Below are 19,982 nucleotides of genomic sequence, written 5' to 3' on the forward strand. Positions count from 1 at the left end.
TTTTCTAGAATGAAACCTAACTGAACTAAGTAAGGAAGAAACAGCTAAATTAGGAAAGATCAGTAGCTCCAGAAAACTAAACTGAAAAGAAAATTCCTCCTGAAATTGTATCGACCATAAAACTTATTTAAGAAAGTGGAGCTGAAATAACCTTGATGCTCCCCTGTAAAGGGACCTCCATGCCAAAATCATCACTGTTTGCTGTAGTGTTCTGTGTCATATACCTGTTCCCTGCAGAACCGCACTCGAGGTGAGGCACCATGTGATGGCATGATTCAGTTCAAGTTCATTTCCACAAAAGTACTGTGAAGTCTATAATTTCTGTACCCTTGAGAGATAGTAGTAGTAGTAATGAAGACTGGGAAAAAAAACTTAAAAGGTTATGTCGTAGAAAAGGTTTCAGTCGTAGTCATCTGGACGCTGTTTTCAGAATCAAGACGTTTCGGCTCCCATCCGGAAGTCATTCTCAATTGTGAAAAATGGGCCGGGAACTCACTGTGTCGTTTACCACAGTGTACTAGCACCTTGGTCACGCCAATCATATGCTAATCAGGTACTGAACAGTGATGAGGGAGGTGCAGCCAGAAAACAATAGGCCTGATTACTGATTATTGGGCCATCATGGAAACAATTAGGTCAGTTTCAGGTGAAATTAGGCAGGGTAATCAACAGACTCTTTCCTGAGGGCAGGGCTTAAGTAATCACAGAGTAGCTTAAATTTCTGAGTTCCCGTTCCATTTTTCACAATTGAGAATGACTTCCGGATGGGAGCCGAAACGTCTTGATTCTGAAAACAGTGTCCAGATGACTACGACTGAAACCTTTTCTACGATAGAACACTCCTGGACAAATGAGGGACTACACCGTCATAAAAGGTTATGAACATAACAAGAGAACACAAAGCTGCTGAAAACAGCAACCAAATATCAGATTATTATATGCAGCTCAAGAATCTTGAAAAAAACAAAACAAAACATAAAACATTTCCACCGGGCATAGGATTTCTGGGATAACAGAAGGTATAATCCAGTCCGGGGAGCCGAGTCCGAGGAATTTCACACAATTTACAGTATTTCACACTTTTTATACCTGCTTCTTGCTACAGTCCTGTAGAAAAACATCAATAACTAACCAAGAAGTAGGAACATCATTAAGTCAAGTGGAAGTCATGGATTTTCACATCACAGCAGGAAACTTTGAACAACTATCTTTTCATCCACATTTGGTTTTGGCCTCAGAGGGTTAGACTCTATAAAAACAGCACTATGATTTGGATACAAACCACACGAACAATTCTCCATCATCAGTGGCCCTTTATGCACATTTGTCTGTGTAAATAAATATTCTGCACAACAGGAGGCTAATGTGAGCTTCATGGTGAGACCAGTATATTGACTGAGCAAGAAATCAGGTTGATAACAGCCTTTTAATGGTTTGTGATTGGAAATGGAAAATACCAAAAATTCTTTATCCATCAGTTTTTTCCTCATTTACACTTAAATTGGTGCAGTGGGTGGAGTTCTTTTTTTTTTCCTATAATAGTCAATGGGAAATGCGCTGATTCGCTTTCTTGCCGCTAGAAGATCGATACCTCTCTTATAACTGTCCGTTAAATATATCTGTCTGTTAAATATGAAGCTACAGCCAGACAGACAGATAGCTTAGCTTAGCTTAGCATGAAAACTGGAAACGGGGAAACAGCTAGCCTGGCTTTGTCAAAGGGTAAATTCCACCTAGCAGCACCTCTAAAACACACAAATTAACACATTTTATCTTGTTTGTTTAATCCGTACAAAAACCGATGTGTAAAAACGTCACATTGTGGTTTTAAGGAGGTTATGTGCCAGACTATTTCCTGGCTGGGCACACTGGCTTCCTGGAGTTTTGTCGTCACCATGAGGTTGTCAATATGTTAAGTAGTGCGTTTTATGTCTTTTCATATCTGTATGCTAAATATGAAGCTAGAACCAGGAGGTGATGAGCTTAGCTTAGCAAGGGCAGCTAGTCTGTGTAAAGAAATAGTTCCAGCATGTAACTCCCTGTCAAAACACAACTTAATTAGTGAGCTTCATAGGCGGATTTTTTTTACCCTTTGACAGAGCTGGGCTTGCAGTTTCCTGTTTCCAGTCTTTATGCTAAGCTAAGCTAACCAGCGGCTGGCTTTAGTTTCATATTTAATAGACAGATATGAGAGTGGTATCAGTCTAACTCTTGGTAAGAAAGCAAATAAATGTATTTCCCGAAACGTCAAACTATTCCTTTGAACTGTAAGTCTAAAGATGTTATTGATTTCGGCCTAAAAAACAAATGCAGTATGTCATATCCTGTTGCCAGGAACGTCCATCCCCACGCTCTCTTACACTTAGACACATCTAACGGTACTTTCTCAAACACCAAAGTGGGACTGTGGCCAGATTGCTGTGCTTTAGTTGTCTTAACATTGCTGAGAACATCTCCAGGAGGGCAGCCTCATTTCACCTGGCCCAAAACCTGAGAGTCTTCACACAGGGGCAGCCAGCGCAATAAACCCATTTCTGCTCAGTGGCATACCAATCGTGTTTTTCTCTGGGGGGCTTCTGAAGTGTATTTTAGGAGCAGACAGAGACTGCAGAACGTGACGTGGCCACCAACAGCTGCAGTGCCTTTCCTTTTCCTTTTTTGATGTTGAGTGTGACTGTGAATCTATTACCACTGCAGTTAATGCCTTTGATGAAAAAATGTATTCAAGATGATTTTATTTGGAACAGTTTTAGTTCACTCACTTCAAAATGTTAAGTTGAAACTGAATGAATGAAGTTTGAGCTGCAATTCACACATTATTCTCACAATATTCAGACTCTTCATGTTCAATGATTTATTTAGTAGATGAATATAAGAACATTTCATGGTGGAAGATATTTGAAAAAACATCCATATTCTTAATAATTTGAATTTAAAAATGAACTGAAAAGTCTCTGATCACATTTTCTTGTTGCAGTATTGGAGTCAAGGTAATTTGGCAGAACCATTTTTCCTTCAGTCATCTTATCTTGGTCTCCTCTCTCCTTCTGATATTTTTCCTCCTCCACCTCTTCTGTCTCTCTCCTCCTGGTGTCCAGGCGGTGTTGGAGAGCACGTGGCCCTCCAGCACCAGAGGAGGATACTTCCTGTGGATGAAGCTGAGAAATGTCGTTCTGGGCGTGGCGCAGTTCAAACGGGCGCTGCGGCGACACGCTCCCCTCACCCAGAGCCCTCTGTCAGGTAACTGTAATCAATAACACTCTGCATGTCTGAGAAGAGGAATGATGTTGTTGTGTCACTAAACCCTAAACCATAATCTGATGCACAGACCTGCGATGATCCTGCAAACTTGACAAATTTCCAAAGTTGTGGTTTTTACAGTTTATTTTTCAAGGTGTCAAGAGAAACTTGTCGCCTTGCTTTAGCTTGAACAAAAAAATAAACTAAAAAATGCATTCAAACCCAGAGCAGCTATGAACGCTACAGACTGGGATCAGAATCAGTTGATAGTATAATAAAGGGACTGTACATACTCATGATGCCTATCTACATGTGTATGAAGGCATAAACAAATCCCAGTGAGGGACTTTACTTTCTCTGGTGTACACACCAGCAGTGGTGGACAAAGTACTCAGCTCTTCTACTTAAGTAAAGGTAGTAATACCACAGTGTAGAAAATACTCTGTTACGATTAAAAGTCCTGCATTCAAAATTTGACTTAAGTAAAAGTACTAAGTATTAGCATCAAAATATACTTATCAAATTAAAAGTACTCATGCAGAATGACCCATTTATTACTATATATTACTGGATTATAATTATTGATGCGTTAATAATTACTTATTTACCGCTGGGTAGTTTAATCTATAATAATGCATTAGAATTTATTAGTTGATTATATTTTGCATTAATAATCTGAATCTGCAGAGTAACTAGTAAATAAAGCTTTAAAATCAACGTAGAGTAAAAAGTACAATACAAACAATATAAACTAGAAAACAAACAAAAACGATTACATGAAAAATAACTTAACGTAATACAAGTGAGTAGAGTCTTTATCCAAGAAGGTGAGAAACTTTTTGTAATGTTACACATGGAAAACTTTGCTTGCATGATTTAAATAAATCAGTTAGGCTGGTAGCTAATGATAATTAATCATTCAATATAATGTTAATAGATGATGATCAAAGACTTACAGAACAATGTGAAGGATAATAACATTATAAACAATACATGTACAATCTTAAATAGTCACATCCATGTATCTCAAGTTCAGAAAAGAAAATCAAACTACCCACCATTTCTAAAATGACTTTTGTCAGTTGTAATAAATGACCAGCAGAGTTGGAAGGTAAAGCTATAAAACACAACTATCTCTACATGTGTGATTTAACTCCCCTGCATGCCAGTGAACACCTGCACACCCAGCACATGCTAATCCCCGTCTTGCTAATCCCTGCTTTTTTAAGATACTCCGTTACCAGTCGTAAGCATTGTGTTCTTAAACACTCCTCTTGAGTTCAGTTTGAAAGAGACAAAGGTTCCTGTGAAACACACTCACTATACACACACACACCACTGAAAGACACAGCTGGATTTCTCTTCATTTTTTACAATGTTACTGATGTCAATGTTTATAATACTTGACTCTCGCTCCACTCCCGTCCCACACATCATATATAATGTGCTTTGACAGAGACACAAGAGCTGAAAACAACTGGCTGACTCTTATTTTTACGTGTCCTGTTATTTTCTAATAACTTGGGAAGTTTCCTGGAAATAACTATGTAATTTGGTATTTATTATGGGGAAAATGCTCTGTAATAGTTATTTGAATTAAGTTGGTTGTGTTGCGTTTATAAGCACTTGTTGATTTCAAGAGGGATTTCCTTAAAAGAACTGCTAAAATCTTGACAAAAACAAAGACCTTTTGAAACCCAAGTAAATATTAGTTTATTATTGGAAATCATCCATATATGTTAAATTATGTATATGCTTTCTTGTAGACACGTTTTACATTTGTGCATGTTCACCTGACCTGTGCACTGACTAAAAGACTCTCTGGGCTACGCTAGGAGGTAATTTGAATTAATTAATTGAATGTGTAACAATTGAGTCAGTCTTTGTTTTCCCTATAATTAGTACTAATTTACATCTAAATGTTTCTAAGTATTTACAGTTGCACATCAGTTCCTTTCTAGGAAACAATTGCACCCATAAATAAAAACGTTACAACCACTGTTTGATCCTGGTGGCTGGAATATATTCATTGTGAAAAATGATTTATTTTTCACATCTCAACATTATGCATGAAGTATGTTTAAGCTTTTAAACAGTCCTCTCTCATGTTATCAATCATTCTTACTGTATATGCTGGTTCAACTGGATTTATATCAAATTACAGAAACAACATCATAAAAATACCATTTCTCTGTGATGTTAAAAACACAGTATTGCACAGATTCATTGGGACAGTTCTTGTAGCCCGCTTCTCAACACAACAAAAAAAAAATTCAAAACAATAGAAAGAACAACAGCTGACCGCTTGTGGAGCAGAAATGGCGCCCGGCTTCCTTTAACGCCTTGTTGTCTTTGGGCAGATGGCAGCGACCTGGACGCTGTGAGTCACGGCAGCCTGGATAGCTCTGCCGACACTAACCTGGCCGAGCAGGGCCCCTACGCCACTGACTCCGTCACAGTAGACCCCACTGATGATAGATCTAGCACAGGTACACTCAACGTGGCTGCTGCTTGACTCAATCTTTCACAGGCAGCCATCTTGTTCTTCATCTTTTTCTTCTCTCTCAATGACATTTTTTTATCCTCCTTCCTCATTTGTCCTGCTCACCGACCGGCCTCTTCCTCGTTTCCCACTTCCTCGTACACCTACTTACCTCTGCTGCCTGTTTTTCCACCTTCCTTTCGTCCCTGTTGTTCATCCATGTCTCTCCCTGGTTTTGCGGCCGTGGTTTCTGCTCTGCTCTGTCCCTAACCCTGCCCTTCACTCTGGCCCTGCCTGTGTTGCCCTTGCATGCAGCCGGCCGTGGGCGCGGCGGCGTGGGCGCCAGGGCCCTGGTGGCCCACTCACACTGGGGGGGCTCTGAGCTCAGAGAAGCCACCCTCCACCCAGGTAAACCTCTCTGTCAGTCTGCCAGTCTGTCTTTCTCTGGTTGCATTTTTCTGTCTCATCTTGCAACTTTTTTATTTTCGGACTTTCTTCGTCACGCTTGTCTTTTCTGTTTCTCTCTGTCTCTGTGATCTCGCCTCCCCTTTCTTTTCTCCACTGTGTCATCTCTCTATCCGGCACATCACAGTTGCGTTTCTCTCTTACTCTCACTCTTCGCTTCACCACAGAGTGATTGTCATTGTCAATTATGGCTAGTAATTCCCCAGAGGCACATTCTTTTTGATTACGCAAATAATTTTAATCATGGAGATGGCAACTCGGCAGGAGACTTCCCTCGTGTGCAGAAAGACTGAGAGGGAATCACAGCTCACAGCACAGCAGGAGGAAAGGACCTCGATGTTCGCTCAGATTATTACAGTCCTGGAATGAGTTTTGTCACTTGCCATCAGTTGCGAGTCGCTCCATACTGTATTACGGCTGAGCTGTGCAGCCTCATGTTTTATTTAGAGATGACGGCCAGAGAGGTTCATGGGAAAGATGAAAGTGGAGAACAAAACATCAGACAGCTGGTTGCCTGGAGACCCAGGGAAGTTTTACAGACAGATGGAAGAATGAGCCTGGAGTGACGGCAGGCTCAACAGTTAAATGCATTAGCAGCTATGAAACTGCAGGTAGTTTCCCTACAGTAACTGTAGATCTCTGCATGCCCTGAGGAGGATTCTTTTGTTCAGCTTAGCTTTTTCTCTCCTCTCTCTGCACCAGTGCTGTGCCTCCCAGGATTGAGGAGATGAAAGGGAAGAAACGCCTCGCTAGTTTTTCCTCTTATGTATGTTTCATTTACCTCTCCTACCACAGTGTAAAGCTGCAATAGATTCACATTTTTTACACCAAAAAGCTTTTTCGGTTGTGTTCAGGAAATACTGTGAAAGGACTTGGCCCTCAAACCAAGGGAGAGGCGTCCCATACAGTGTTGTTGGAGTGCAACTGTTTTCAGAGAAGTGTCTTTGTACTTGAATCGTTCCTCTGCATCGGTTTTCCATGCGTTGTGTTGCATATTTCTGTGATCGTGTGGTTCAGTATCAGAGACTTCATTGCCTATTGCGTCCCTCTCGTCATCGAATTTCATCTGTCTCTTTCTCTCCGCTCTCTAGGGGATCAGTCAGATTTGGGTTATAACTCACTGTCCAAAGAGGAGGTTCGGAGAGGAGACCCCGGCGCCCAGGACATGGCCCCTGACAAAGATGACAAGAAGGAGAGCGACTGCAGCTCCTGTCAGTAATCTGTCTGATCTGATATTTGAGTCTACTGTACCTTCTAAAAAATTATAACTTGGCAGCCTCACAGGATTTCCCCTTCCTCTGCCTTGATCTTTCTGTCTCCTCCAGAGATGATTCCTTTATTTTGGTTTCTCAACATCAAAGCATTTCAGTTGTGTGTTGTCCTTCAATGGATTTTTTTTTAAGAACAGTGCCATTTTTCAAGCTGTACACATTGTAAAAAACGACAGATTATAAATTGTAATTTTCTATGTTTGTAGTGTCCGAGACAGAGAGCGCCAAGGGAAGTAAAGACTGCCTCCCTCAGCTGGACATGGAGGTCCATTCCTCCTTCAAATCCCGTGGCATTGTTCGCAGCAGCTGTCCATACGACGATTCATCCTGTAAACCCAAGAGCTCCGCCAGCACAGGTAAAAAAGAAAACTTTCAATAGATGCTGGGAACTGAAATGTTTTTCTCCACTGTAAATTCCCATTTCAAAGTTTTATTTTAATGATATCCTCAATGTTCCTCAACATAGAAACACAGTCTTAGTTTTAATTATTTCAATGCCCATGAGCCTCAGCTGCTGTTGCCATGGAGAAGAAGCCAGAGGAAAGAATCAGAGCTGTAATATATTAAGAACACTTTGCTTAAATTTGCTTGATTTTAACTCCTGAATGTATTATCGTATCTCTAGTGTAATCTTTACCTTCCGCTCGTAATAAGCAGCCCATGCAACAGAAGTTTAAGCTCCGTTATTGGGTGTTTCCCACTAAAACGTTCCTTGGCCATAGTTAACGTATGTACACAGGCTTGTACCTTTGATCTTTTATCAAAGAACCTGATATTTTCTGATGCAGTTGCTCTTATTTGTATTAATTATTCAATCAGGAGAGTTTCATGTCCATCCAAGCCTTGAAGTGCTCCAACAGTCAGTCACCTGACATTGTCTATGCAGAAAATGAACTGTACTTTTACTTCTGGAACCCTGGATGCTCCAAATAACTGCTTCCACTTTGTAACTCTATTGCTCGCTCATGTCACCTTCCTAATACAAATGCAAGTGATTTAGTAGTTCTTTCCCACCCTCTCTCTCAGGCCACGTTGCAGGTCTCCTCTTCACTTTCTCCCTGGATGAGATCGGTGAGGTCCAGACCAACAGTTTGCTCAGGAGACATAAGAGTGCCCTGGAGGAGGTGGTGGGCAGCGCCAGCAGCGGCTCAGCTCTTGACTGGCAGGGCGTGAGGAGCCGCCGGCTGAGCGGCGACACGGTGGGCAGCAGCAGCAGTGGCACCACTGTCCTCGGCCTGGGTATGAGCCAGGGTGAAACCGACCCAGATAAGATCGCAGAACATTTGGGCGCAGATGTCAAAATTCTCTCTGGTGCCAACTTCAATAAGAAGAGGCCTCGGTCACTGGCTCTGGGTGGATTAGAGGGGGCGGCTGCTAAGGCAGGCGCTGCCAGGAGTCATGATCACAGGGAGGAGAAAGAGGAGATGGAGAGACAGGACTCCAGTGATGAGGACAGAAGTAATACAGAGGCAATTTTTGATTTGGAGGATCTGGATTTAGACAAGCCTGCCACAAAGGCTGGCATCGGCTCTCACAAAACCAACAAATCTCATAAGATACCTGTCGAACGCAGCGCCAGCTACAGTGGCATGAGCACCGAGACATCCAGAGGAGCTGTCAAGCGCACAGGCATTGAGACGGGCTACGACCCTCTATCCCTGCTGGCAGCAGAGTCACAGTCCGAGCAGGAAAATGAGGATCAGTACCCAGAGGGGGACGAGGCCAGCACGCCGAGCGCCCGTAGGCACCTGGCCAGGGAGATCGAGCTCTACATGAACCACATGGGCAGCCCGCTGAGCAGCCGTACACCCAGTCTGGACCTGCAGGACCCTGCCAGCCCCCTCCTCCTCCACCCCTCCTCACTCTCTGCCCCCCGCAGAGCCAGCCTGCCCCACACCTCCCCCCTCAGGACTGCTGGAGTAACGCGCTCCCGCACCTTCCACCCACCCTCGCCCTCCCAACCCATCTCACGCCAACGTCTATGGTCGTCACCGCCCTGTCGCAGCTCTAGCACCACCCCCAGCCCATACAGTGAGAGGACAGACAGGATAAGCCTGGCGTCACCTTCGCCCTCCTCCTCCTCGTTCGCTCTGGACACTCTGCTCACACCAACACTTGATGTATTCAAGACCAGTGTGTTCTCTGCTGGGAAGGGCGTGGCAGAGAAGGCAAGCCGCTGGTATTCCCGCCTTGCCACATACACCACACCTACCAAGGTACAGAGTCCTGTAGTCAAAGTGAACTTGTTGTTGTGTGGTGATGCACAGCATTCTCAAGATCTGTTATGTGAGTCTGAGACGTCAATCTTAATATGTTCAGTTTTTAGGAGCACAGATCCAAATAGGTTATATAGAAATAGTGACCTAATTTTAAACCTGTATCATATATTTTAATTGAAAAAAGGATCAGACTGATCTCAGTCTATTAGTGTTCATGTAATGCAAATATGATTTCTAGTAAATGGGCTAAAACCTGCATAAATTGTGATTGTATTTTAGCACTGTAGCAAATCTGTTTCTGTGGCATACAGTATTAAGCTCTCATATAAGCAGTAGTCTAAGACGAGCCTGAAGTAGGAGTGCTGCTGCCATCTTGTGGCCTTTTGAGTGTCTGACAGTATTCTTCCTGTGGACTGTGTGTAAAAGCCTCCTTTGGCCAACTGCATTGGTCAAGTCTGCTCTCTGGGTGTTACGGTTTCCAAAATCCATCAACAACAAAAAAAAAATTGCTAGTACCACAGAGACAACATGCATCTTCAATTTTCTTTGCAGTCACTAATCCAGAGTCAATGTCAGAGCTGTACCGTGATATCAACCCCTTGCCAGACCTTTTGTTCTGTGATGAGACGGTGCTGAAATGTAGTTTGGAGATCCGGCAACATGCCTGTGTGTGAACTCTTCACTGTAGCTTCTGCTACCTTAATCAGTAGTACAGTTTGTGGGTTTGCTGAATGCTATATGCTTAAACAGCCAAGTACTATACCTTTCCAGTGTTCGTATATAATATTTCTTGATTTGTGTGATTAAGGTCATAGGTATGCATTTGAACCTCGTGAGCAGTATTAGTTGTTAGTCAGTGCTGAACTTGATCTACTGTTGCTGCGAGTAATCTGGTTTTAAGATTAGAGAACTGTGCAGACCATGACGACGTTAACCTACCCGGCTCTCCTCTGTTCATCCAGGACGGTCATAGTGACCGTCTGAGTGTGTCCTCCCTCGGTGCTGGGGATCCAGACTGCTCCTCCCTGCTGGATGAGGAGGAATGTGGGGAGTCAGAGAGGTCCGAGGTCTCTCCACAGAGGAACGGCCCTGCGGGGCCCCGCAGGAGCCCCAGACGCAGCCCCCTCCGCAGCAGACTGGATAGCCCCACTGCAGGCTCCAGCCTTGGGAGACCCACATCTCTGCTCCCTGGTAATGGCAAGTCTCGCTCGAGTGACAGTTCTAACCAACAAATTCTTACTTCACTTTGTCAAACAAAAGAAGACTGATGTCATGTAAAGAAACATTATATTAACAGCTTTCCTTGTTAGTTTTTAATATGATTAAATTCCAAAACAACGGTTTACTTTGTGCCCCGCTGAAATCTAGAGTTTGAATGTTTGAATCTTGTCACTCTCGATTCAATATTCATTCCTCATCGTCATTCTTGCCATGTGCTTAATGACAAACACAGTCTATTAAAAACAAACAATATACAGTACACCTGTCACCAAAAAAGAAGTCCCTAAAGTGGGATGAAAGAATGCCATCACAAATTGTTTAAGAAATATATGTTGTGTTGCTGACATGTTGACTCCTTATGTGTCGTAACATATTCTGATCATCCTTCCTACTCCTGCAGGATGTGTCCTCTCGCCTCCTGGCTTCCCTCTACCAGACAAGTCGGACCTCGGCTCTTCACGCTACACCAGCAACACCAGCATCTTCAACAACTACGCCATGGAGGTAAAACTACAGGATGGAAAGTAGAATTCAGCAATTGGGTCACAGTAGTTAAAGACAGGATGCAAAAATCAGGAAACCAGAAATTATGGTTGATACAAAATGTCTTTATGTATGTACTTTATGTGCTTAAGAAGCCCCCCATAGCAAGCTTGGGTTGAAGTGTGTTTTCCTGCTTCTACTTTGGCTTTTTGCTAAAGGTATGTTGTGAATTCTTATTAATATATAACATTTATTCATGCTGTGCTTGCAGCAGACTTTCAGAAAGGGAGCATCTTTGCAACTGAGAATTTTCTTGGCATTCAGTTGTCACTTAGTGGGTGCTGGCTGATGCTCGCATGTCAGCAGGAATGAATACTTTGATGGTATTTCCCTCTGAATGAATTACTTTTAGAAACATCTTTCATAACTTTCAGGAATGGCAAACTGCTTTGCAAGCTAATCAGAGATTCTCCCTCAGCAGAATATTTCTTTACATTGGTATATTTGGCTACAGCAGTTCAAACTCACATTATAATGAACCTGAGGGCATAGCAGCAGACTGCATCTTGGTGGTACAATACTGTGTTAAATCATGCAGCAATCAGAAATGTATCCTCAGCCTTTAACCAATCAGAAATATTTATCCAGGTTGTGACATTAAATTATACTAATAAAGTAAAAACATATATAACAGTGGTCCAAAGTGCTTTATAGGCAATACAAATTAAATAAACATTAAGACAAAGCGAATCAAAATGACAGGCTGTCAGTGTTGGAGAATATAACTGAGAATTAGTGTTTAGATGTTATTTAAAATCTTGATCACCTTTGGTCTGTAAGCTCACCTGCCTCTGTGTGTTTCCAGCTGCTGATCTCCAGCTGTTCTCGCTGTAAGACGTGTGACTGCCTGGTGTACGACGAGGAGATCATGGCTGGCTGGACGGCAGACGACTCCAACCTGAACACCACCTGCCCCTTCTGTGGAAACCCCTTCCTGCCCTTCCTCAACGTGGAGATCAGGGACATGCGAGGACCCGGCAGGTAGACGATGACACTTTAGTACTGAACTGCCGTAAAAATTAGAGGGATTTTGTAATTATATTGTATGTGTTTATTGTTGTCTTTCAGGATGAAGTATGGAATAATTAATTTTTATTGCATATTGCCAAATTATTACACGATCTGTAGCATTTAGTCTTTTGCTCTTTGAACTCTGAATTTTATGTTTCACCCCCCCGTTAATAGGTTTGTACTGATATTGGTCGATTACTTTTGTTTTTTAACTATCCACTGTCTCGGCCTGATTTTTCTTACAGCCACTGAAAACCCGGTTTCATTTTAAGTGTTTATGTGTAACATTAGAAATTCCTGACTAAATAAGCAACAATCAAAGTTATTATTTATTAAGAGTTTAACTCTTAGGGGTCAAAGATGATTTTAGAATCATATTATAAAACATATATATAAAAAGGCATTCGACCCCTAATGTAGGATAAACCAGTCTATCTCAGAAAATAAACAGTACCTGACTTGAGTTTCCAGGATGTAAACGTAATCCCTCCCTCTGCGTGCCCTCTTCTCTCTCCACAGGCTTTTCCTGAAGGGCAGCCCGTCGGTGGATGAGGCGATGACCTCGTCGTACTCAGCCTCCACAGGTTTGGACACAGGGACCTCCACCTTGTCCACCCCCTGTCCTACAACAGCTGTATTCCCTCCCTCCCCTGTGATTGCTGTCCAGGAGTGCTCCGGGAGTGGAAGGTACTCACTGTCACTTCATTTATTCACATGATGATCCTAAAATGATTTTTTTGTTTTGTTTGCTGTACTACTTAATAACTTGTAGTTCAATCAGGGAAAGAAGATTCTTTTTAAAGTATAAGACAAGAGCTCTGGTGCCATCATAAAAAAAATGTTTTTTAAGAGATAAACCATATTGAAATGTTATTAGACTGAAACTGGAGCAGATTACTAAACATATTTATTGAATGACAGTGATTAGTAACGAAACACTTGCTGTACAACAAGATGTGCTGGGGATGTGGAGTTAGAAAGAAGTGAGCTTACCAGACCTCTGTAGCCCGCTCCTCATCTCTGCTGCAGGCTCCATTAGCTGCTGTTAGCAAAACACCTGAATCTACCTGATTGAACTGTCGGCGGTTCAGTTGCATTGTGGGTAACGTAGGTGGCAGGTTTTGACAAGAACAATGCTTGGAATAAAAAAAGATCTCTGGTTCCACTGCATCGATTTTGATCCAATGTTGGGTTTTTTTTGTTTGTTTGTTTTTTTAAACTGTCCATCGTGAGTCTGACAATGTTGTAGGAGAGCAATGACAAAAGCGGTAGAATCATGTATCGTATTCAGGAACAGCTGTAGATCACCACAAATCACAATGTGAATATGCAGAATCTGCTCTTTTTTCTGTAGAATAACCAAATGTCTTTCTGTCCAATGTAATATCTTACACACCTACTTTGTTCTCAGCAAAATTACATATATAATGGCATGCGCACACTGAATTTTATAACAGTGTATTTTGTGGTGTGCGCTTTATCAGTTTGCCAACATGTGAATGTTGGAAGTGGAATAAACTAAAAGAAGGGACCTGCATTGCTTTTTATTCATCCGCAAGGCTCAATTTTATATAACCTCTAATATCCCTCATATCTGTGGTTTCAGGTCAAACAATATACCACATGGTTTAAATATTATGTCCCTACCAATCCCAATCTCTGATCTTCTTGATATTTCCAAATGTTTTCTTTTATTCACAACCTCTTTATATGTTCTATTGTACACAAAAAAGCAATGTGATAACTTCTTTGTTAAATAAGAGATGAGCTTTTAAACTAAATTATGACAAATGAAAACAACCTTCATATCCCATTTTAATGTCAGCAAGTTGACTGATTGATTTTGAGTATGTTAGTAAGCATGCATCTCTACAGACTGCGTTTGGTTTGATGGGAAGGCAGCAGGGAGGATTAAATACAACCAGAGAGCTTTAAGCAGAAAACCTGTCACAGATTTACCTCAGAATATAATTTTTTTGTTTCTGTGGTGTGCTGTATGATTATTTTTCCATCTCATCTTCATTCAACTTCCAGCTTATCTAATTACACAATGCTTTTGAAGTAGGAACCTACTGTATCTGAATCCACATGCTCCCCATCTACATTGTAAAAGAGCGATGTGCAGCACCTGCTCCTAACAAAGCTGTGTGTGTGAGAGACAGAGAGACCACGTGCTTGTATAAAAACCCTCATGAGGTTATGAAATGTGTGAGCAACAGGGATACAAAGTGCATGATACCCTGATATCACGCAGCAAAAAAATATAGTGATTTAAACATCTGGATTCTGTTTTTCTGAAAAAGTAAAATCATACCACACCTTGATTCACTGTTTTGCAGACTAAAAACATATTTTCTTTAAAAAGAAAGTTGCAGCTTCTTGTGATTTGTTAAATGTTGTGACTGTGAGCTGAGTTGTGTGTTGGTGTTACGAGCTGACCGTCCTCGCTGTGTCTCCGCAGGACTCGAGCAACCAGGGTTCAAGGTATCAACATCCCCACAGACCGCCGGCAGGGGGCGCTGTCCCCCGGCACGCCCATGGCCCGCAGCGTCAGCGCCTTCGGTCCTCTGGACGAAGCATCCCGACTCAACCGCTGTGTGCCGACGTCAGGCAGCCTGCCCAGCCGTCTCAATGAAACCACTGTATGTCTCAACACAAAATCACTAATATTAGAATATTACAATCATTTAATACTGGTCAGTAGTTTCTCCCTCTGGGTTTTATTCTAATCATGGTGGAAAAACTCTCTGTTGAATCCATCATTTTTATCCCACCCAGGACCCGCTGAGTATGGAGTGGCGGCTCCACAACCCCGAGCCGGTGACGGTTCCCTACCTGAGCCCGCTGGTGCTGTGGAAGGAACTGGAGAGTCTGCTGGAGAACGAGGGCGACCCGGTGATCACAGAGGCCGACATGGTGGACCATCATCCCATCATCTACTGGAACCTGGTCTGGTACTTCAGGCGGCTGGACCTGCCCAGCAATCTGCCCGGTCTCATCCTCACCTCTGAGCACTGCAACAGAGACTCCCAGGTCAGACGCACACACACACACACACGATCATTTTAATTTCATAGCACTTTTCTAAACAAAGTTACAAAGTGCTATTAGCTGAAAATAAGTGTTTCTGGTGGAAAGTTTAAAGTCTGTTGCACCTGTTTTCGTGTTGTCATGGTGTACGACACCCTAAACTACACTTCTACAATCCCTGCAGCAAGGTGAGAAGTTAAACCACTGGAGGTCCGCAAAAACAAGTTTCTCTTTCAAATTCACATTTCAGAACTGTAGTAACTTTTGATCATCAAAAAGTTACATTTTAAACTGGAAGCCAAACTCCGCTATACTGTATGTGGATTTACCTGTAATTCTTTTATAAGGCTCATTGTCTTTCACCAGTTTTTTGTGTCCCTGTGCACCCCCAAAAAACTAATCAGTCAGAGAAAAATGGGTCTTGTAGTGCAAATGGTATTTTAAAAATCTGGATGTGATTGTATAATTATTATTTTGATCAAATTTTCATCCATTTATTAATACTTAAAAAATAATACTGATGAATTTGGATAAAACAGCATTGGATAATTTTGATTAATTTATTTTATTTACAATAAAAAAACAAAAATAATGAGCCCTATTTATATGGTAAGGTAGTAGTGGAGGTTAAATTAAGTGAATTACACGACTGTCAAACTGCCTCTCTCTCTCTCGTGTCTTGTCAGGTTCCTCGTCACTGGATGTCAGAGGACAGTAAACACGTGTTGATCCAGATCCTGTGGGACAACCTCAAGCTGCACCAGGACCAAATCCAGCCTCTCTACATCCTCTGGAACACATACAGTGAGTCTCGCTGTCTCTGTGTCTGTCAGACCAGTTTAAAATTCACGAGTACTGACTGCTGCTGAAACGTTGTCTTAAGAAACGGTGGAATTATACTTTAATGATCCTAAAAACAAAGAAAGAAAAACATTTAACTTTACTTAAAAAGAACAATTTTAAGTTGAATATGTATCTGCAAATCCACATAACTGTTTTTATTGTGAGTGATTGAGAATACACCTATAGTATATTATTTGTGAAAAGTTCTATAAATAGTTATAACAGATTTGAAGGGGGTGGGGGGTGACATGCCAAAAATGTCCTATGAAAGGGTGCCATGGTTTTAGTTTGGGAACCACTGGTCTAGATCACTAGTCAGTGTGTTTTTATGCACTGGGGGGAAAAAAGGCCAAATATCTCACTAAAAGTTTTTACGCTTGACTAAGGGGGAAAAGTTGGTGCATCGATAAAAAGAAAATGCAGCAAAGTGCAACGGCTTAGTGAATAAATCATGTCTTACATGAAGCATGTGACTGTAACGCTCCTCAAGAAACACATGTAACAACAATATAAATGTCATATTTCCACCATGTTTTCTCCATTGTTTGAGCTTTGACTGGAGCTCTTTTAATCACGTCATCTCGTTGCGCCCTCTTCTTCTGCGATGGTTTAATGCCACCCGACTGAAAAATGAACACCACCAGCTGTTTCTCCATGCGCCCAAATCCTAATACTCACATAATGTTAGTGGATGGAGCAATAATTTGCATTTTCTTTTGCCGTTTTTCCGTAAATTTGGTTAAAATGTACATTTAAAATCGCTACATTTGGATGGAAACCTGGTGATTGTTATTGTTGTTCATATTGTCATTGTTGGATTCAAATAAGTTAAAGTTGAGTAAAATAAATAAATTATTTTGCAGGTTTAAAGTGTGAAATATAAAACCTTAAAACACACACATAAATTCAGTTAGAGTAGAGAAAAGTTGCCATTAGACTTAAATCATGTGACCTGCACAGCAGCTGGATTTGTGATCACTGTGAATGAACAGACTCTGGTGCTAACATGTCTGTTGCTTCGCTCAGTCTGCAGTAACTGATTATTAAATGGACGAGGAGGCGTGGAGGCAGCCAGCTAACCCTTGTGCTAACAGGCTCTGTCTGCTCTCTGTCTTCCAGGGCTTAATTGTACTCTGTTGTTAGAGAGTGAGTGTCCATCTCTGCTGCAGACTCCCACAGATGAGTCCTGTTTGTGTACTGTACTGTCTGAGGCCTGCTGTCTCCCTCTGTTGTGTGTCCTTTGCCTGATGCATTGCAGTGTCGCCTGTGGAAAGTCAGCCTCTACTTTTCATGGTTTCACAGTGTTTGGAATGAAAGTCTCTGTGCAGTGTGAAATCTTACGATGATTTTCACAGAGGGATTATTTTTTGTTGTGTGAAACACTGTTGACGTGGAACTTGTTTGTCTCAAATACAGCCCTGCTCTGTATTTGAAATGTAGGTTTGCATCTCTGGTGAATGTGTTTCTCCACTTGTGGACAGTGTTGTAGTACTTAAAGGGCTGGGTACTGAACACCAACCACATCGTGCACCTGAATACCTTATTTCTCCATCTTTAAGTCACCAGGAGTGGGTTGCACAAGCTCATAAATCCATTACTAAGTTTGCGTGACTACTACTAGTATTTACTAAATCGGGTTGCACCATTAAACTTAAGAAATGTTTTATAATAAATACTTTGTGTAGATCGGTAGGGAAACATCTGTGGCATCTCTATCAAAACAATGTAAACAGGAAGTCACTGTAGCATCACAAGCTGTAACACAACAAAAAAAAAAACTTTTAGGGGTCAAACGATATTTTAAACTTAAACTGTCAGTTATTTGTTGATATAGGTTTGCCCGTTTTATTTACGTCTACATATGGAAAAATGTGTGTTTCATGTCATGTGTCATTTGTGAAATTTAAAATCTTCTCAGTTATTATTATTATTATTAGTGTTTTTTAATCAAGTGTCAGCTCATGTGTCGAACATACGTCTTTTACTCTTTAAACAAGTCATAGCAGTTATAGTGAGACTAACTTTGAACTAACGAACAGCTGGTGCAAACGACTCCTCATAACTACGAGTTTTAACAGTAAGAGTCCTTCATCTGTGTTTGCTCACAGTAGGAACACAGTGTGGAGGAAACTGTTCGAAGTCTGGCAACTTATGACCGGCAACACGTCAAACCCAACGAAGCACATAATATATTATGTGTTCACTTTAACCAAGAGAGAAATAAGATAACATTCGAGCCCAGCAGGTGTCATAGAGAAAAAGAAATGCACAAATTAGTGAATCGTGCTCTCGAATGATTAATTTGATAGCGTGAATCCACAAATTCTCTTTTCTCCATGACACTCGCTGGGTTCGGTATAAAAGTTGACAAATATTTTAAACTATTTAAAATATTGTTTTAGCGATGAATCTGAATTTTGATTAAACCAAAATGTGTTCTTCTATTCTAAAATTGTAATTGTAACAAATTAAAACATTGTTCATAAGGTAATGTTATATCTTGTGTGATGTGTTAATAAAAATAAAAACTTTATGTAGTATTTTTTATTTACTTGGAAAAAAAATATCAGGCTATTGTTACTACATACATACCACGCTTTTATTCACTACACACTGTACTTCTAATTAAGTACTGATATTGTTATATTGTTGATTTTACTAGATCTAATTCAACATACAGTATATATCAATCGAAGTACTGCTTCATACCAGTACAGATACCCAGCCCCAAGTACTTTTCATCTGAGTGAAGATGTTAGTGATAAAACCATCCTCATTGTGTGTGTGTGTGTGTGTGTGTGTGTGTTTTGGTAGATGTGGGTTACCCTCTGTCCCGGCCGGTGTCGGAGGAGGAGAAGCGGTTCAGCGAGGAGTTACTGCAGAGTGTGGTGAAGAGCATCCAGAGGAACGACGTCAGCCGGCCGATGGCTCAGCTGCTGCAGCTGCTGGGCCAGACGCTCGGGGTCAAACGGCAGAGGTCAGCACCGACTCATATTTAATCAACTTCATCACCTCTGGAAAACACCTATGTAGAGATTCTTCCACGTGTAAACTAATATGTAAATTCTCACATTGTGCAGAGCAGCGGGTCAACAGGTCAGCTCATATAAGTCATTATGTTTGTACTTCCTCCCAAAATCTGTCTTCCAGAATCAAACACACCTTGAAAAGTTTTTTACTTTCCACCACTGATTCTCGGTGAAGAAGTAACTAAATACATTTACTACATTTATTTGATGAATTTAGTTACTATTTACTTTACACATTAAAATTATTAATACAAATACAATTATAGATTAAGCTACACAGCAGTATATAAAAGTAATGAGTCCCACCTTTACAAGCTGCAACATTAAAGTCATACTTACATTAATTTTTCAATGATTATGATACACATCATCCTGAAATGGGCCATTCTGCATGATGAGTACTTTTACTTTTGGTACTTTTGTACTTCAGTTCAATTTTGAATGCAGGACTTTTACTTGAAACAGAGTATTTCTACACTGTGGTATTGCTACTTTTACTCAAGTAAATATTCTGAGTACTTCTTCCACCACTGCAGGGAAAAGAGACTTTGCTCGGCTTAGATTCACGTTGATGACAATTGTTTCCAAAAGTGAGAATTTCCGTTTGGAAAGGAATAATGAAAATTGT

At 41.2% G+C, this 19,982-nt stretch overlaps 1 protein-coding gene across 11 annotated transcripts in view; it reads left to right on the forward strand.

Moving 5' to 3' along the window:
- LOC122886523 (C-myc promoter-binding protein-like) overlaps positions 1-19,982 on the forward strand; it is an 87,445-nt gene that overhangs the window by 53,064 nt on the left and 14,399 nt on the right. For 6 of the 11 annotated variants that reach the window (XR_006380410.1, XR_006380411.1, XR_006380407.1 and 3 more), the window contains 14 exons: positions 3,099-3,240; positions 5,601-5,729; positions 7,279-7,398; positions 7,665-7,814; positions 8,485-9,674; positions 10,640-10,868; positions 11,299-11,402; positions 12,247-12,422; positions 12,972-13,139; positions 14,914-15,094; positions 15,231-15,485; positions 16,169-16,286; positions 17,445-17,471; positions 19,140-19,302. Coding sequence is in view for 8 of the 11 variants with exons in the window: in XM_044218876.1 (XP_044074811.1) it covers positions 3,099-3,240; positions 5,601-5,729; positions 7,279-7,398; positions 7,665-7,814; positions 8,485-9,674; positions 10,640-10,868; positions 11,299-11,402; positions 12,247-12,422; positions 12,972-13,139; positions 14,914-15,094; positions 15,231-15,485; positions 16,169-16,286; positions 17,445-17,471; positions 19,140-19,302 (3,152 nt within the window). In the remaining 3 variants the exon portion in view is untranslated. The remainder of the gene's footprint in view (positions 1-3,098; positions 3,241-5,600; positions 5,730-7,278; positions 7,399-7,664; positions 7,815-8,484; positions 9,675-10,639; positions 10,869-11,298; positions 11,403-12,246; positions 12,423-12,971; positions 13,140-14,913; positions 15,095-15,230; positions 15,486-16,168; positions 16,287-17,444; positions 17,472-19,139; positions 19,303-19,982) is intronic. The other 5 variants (XM_044219238.1, XM_044219304.1, XM_044218962.1 and 2 more) reach the window with 3 other exon arrangements.

The sequence above is a fragment of the Siniperca chuatsi genome, linkage group LG1 (genome assembly GCF_020085105.1).
Source record: "Siniperca chuatsi isolate FFG_IHB_CAS linkage group LG1, ASM2008510v1, whole genome shotgun sequence".
NCBI classification, from domain to species: domain Eukaryota; kingdom Metazoa; phylum Chordata; class Actinopteri; order Centrarchiformes; family Sinipercidae; genus Siniperca; species Siniperca chuatsi.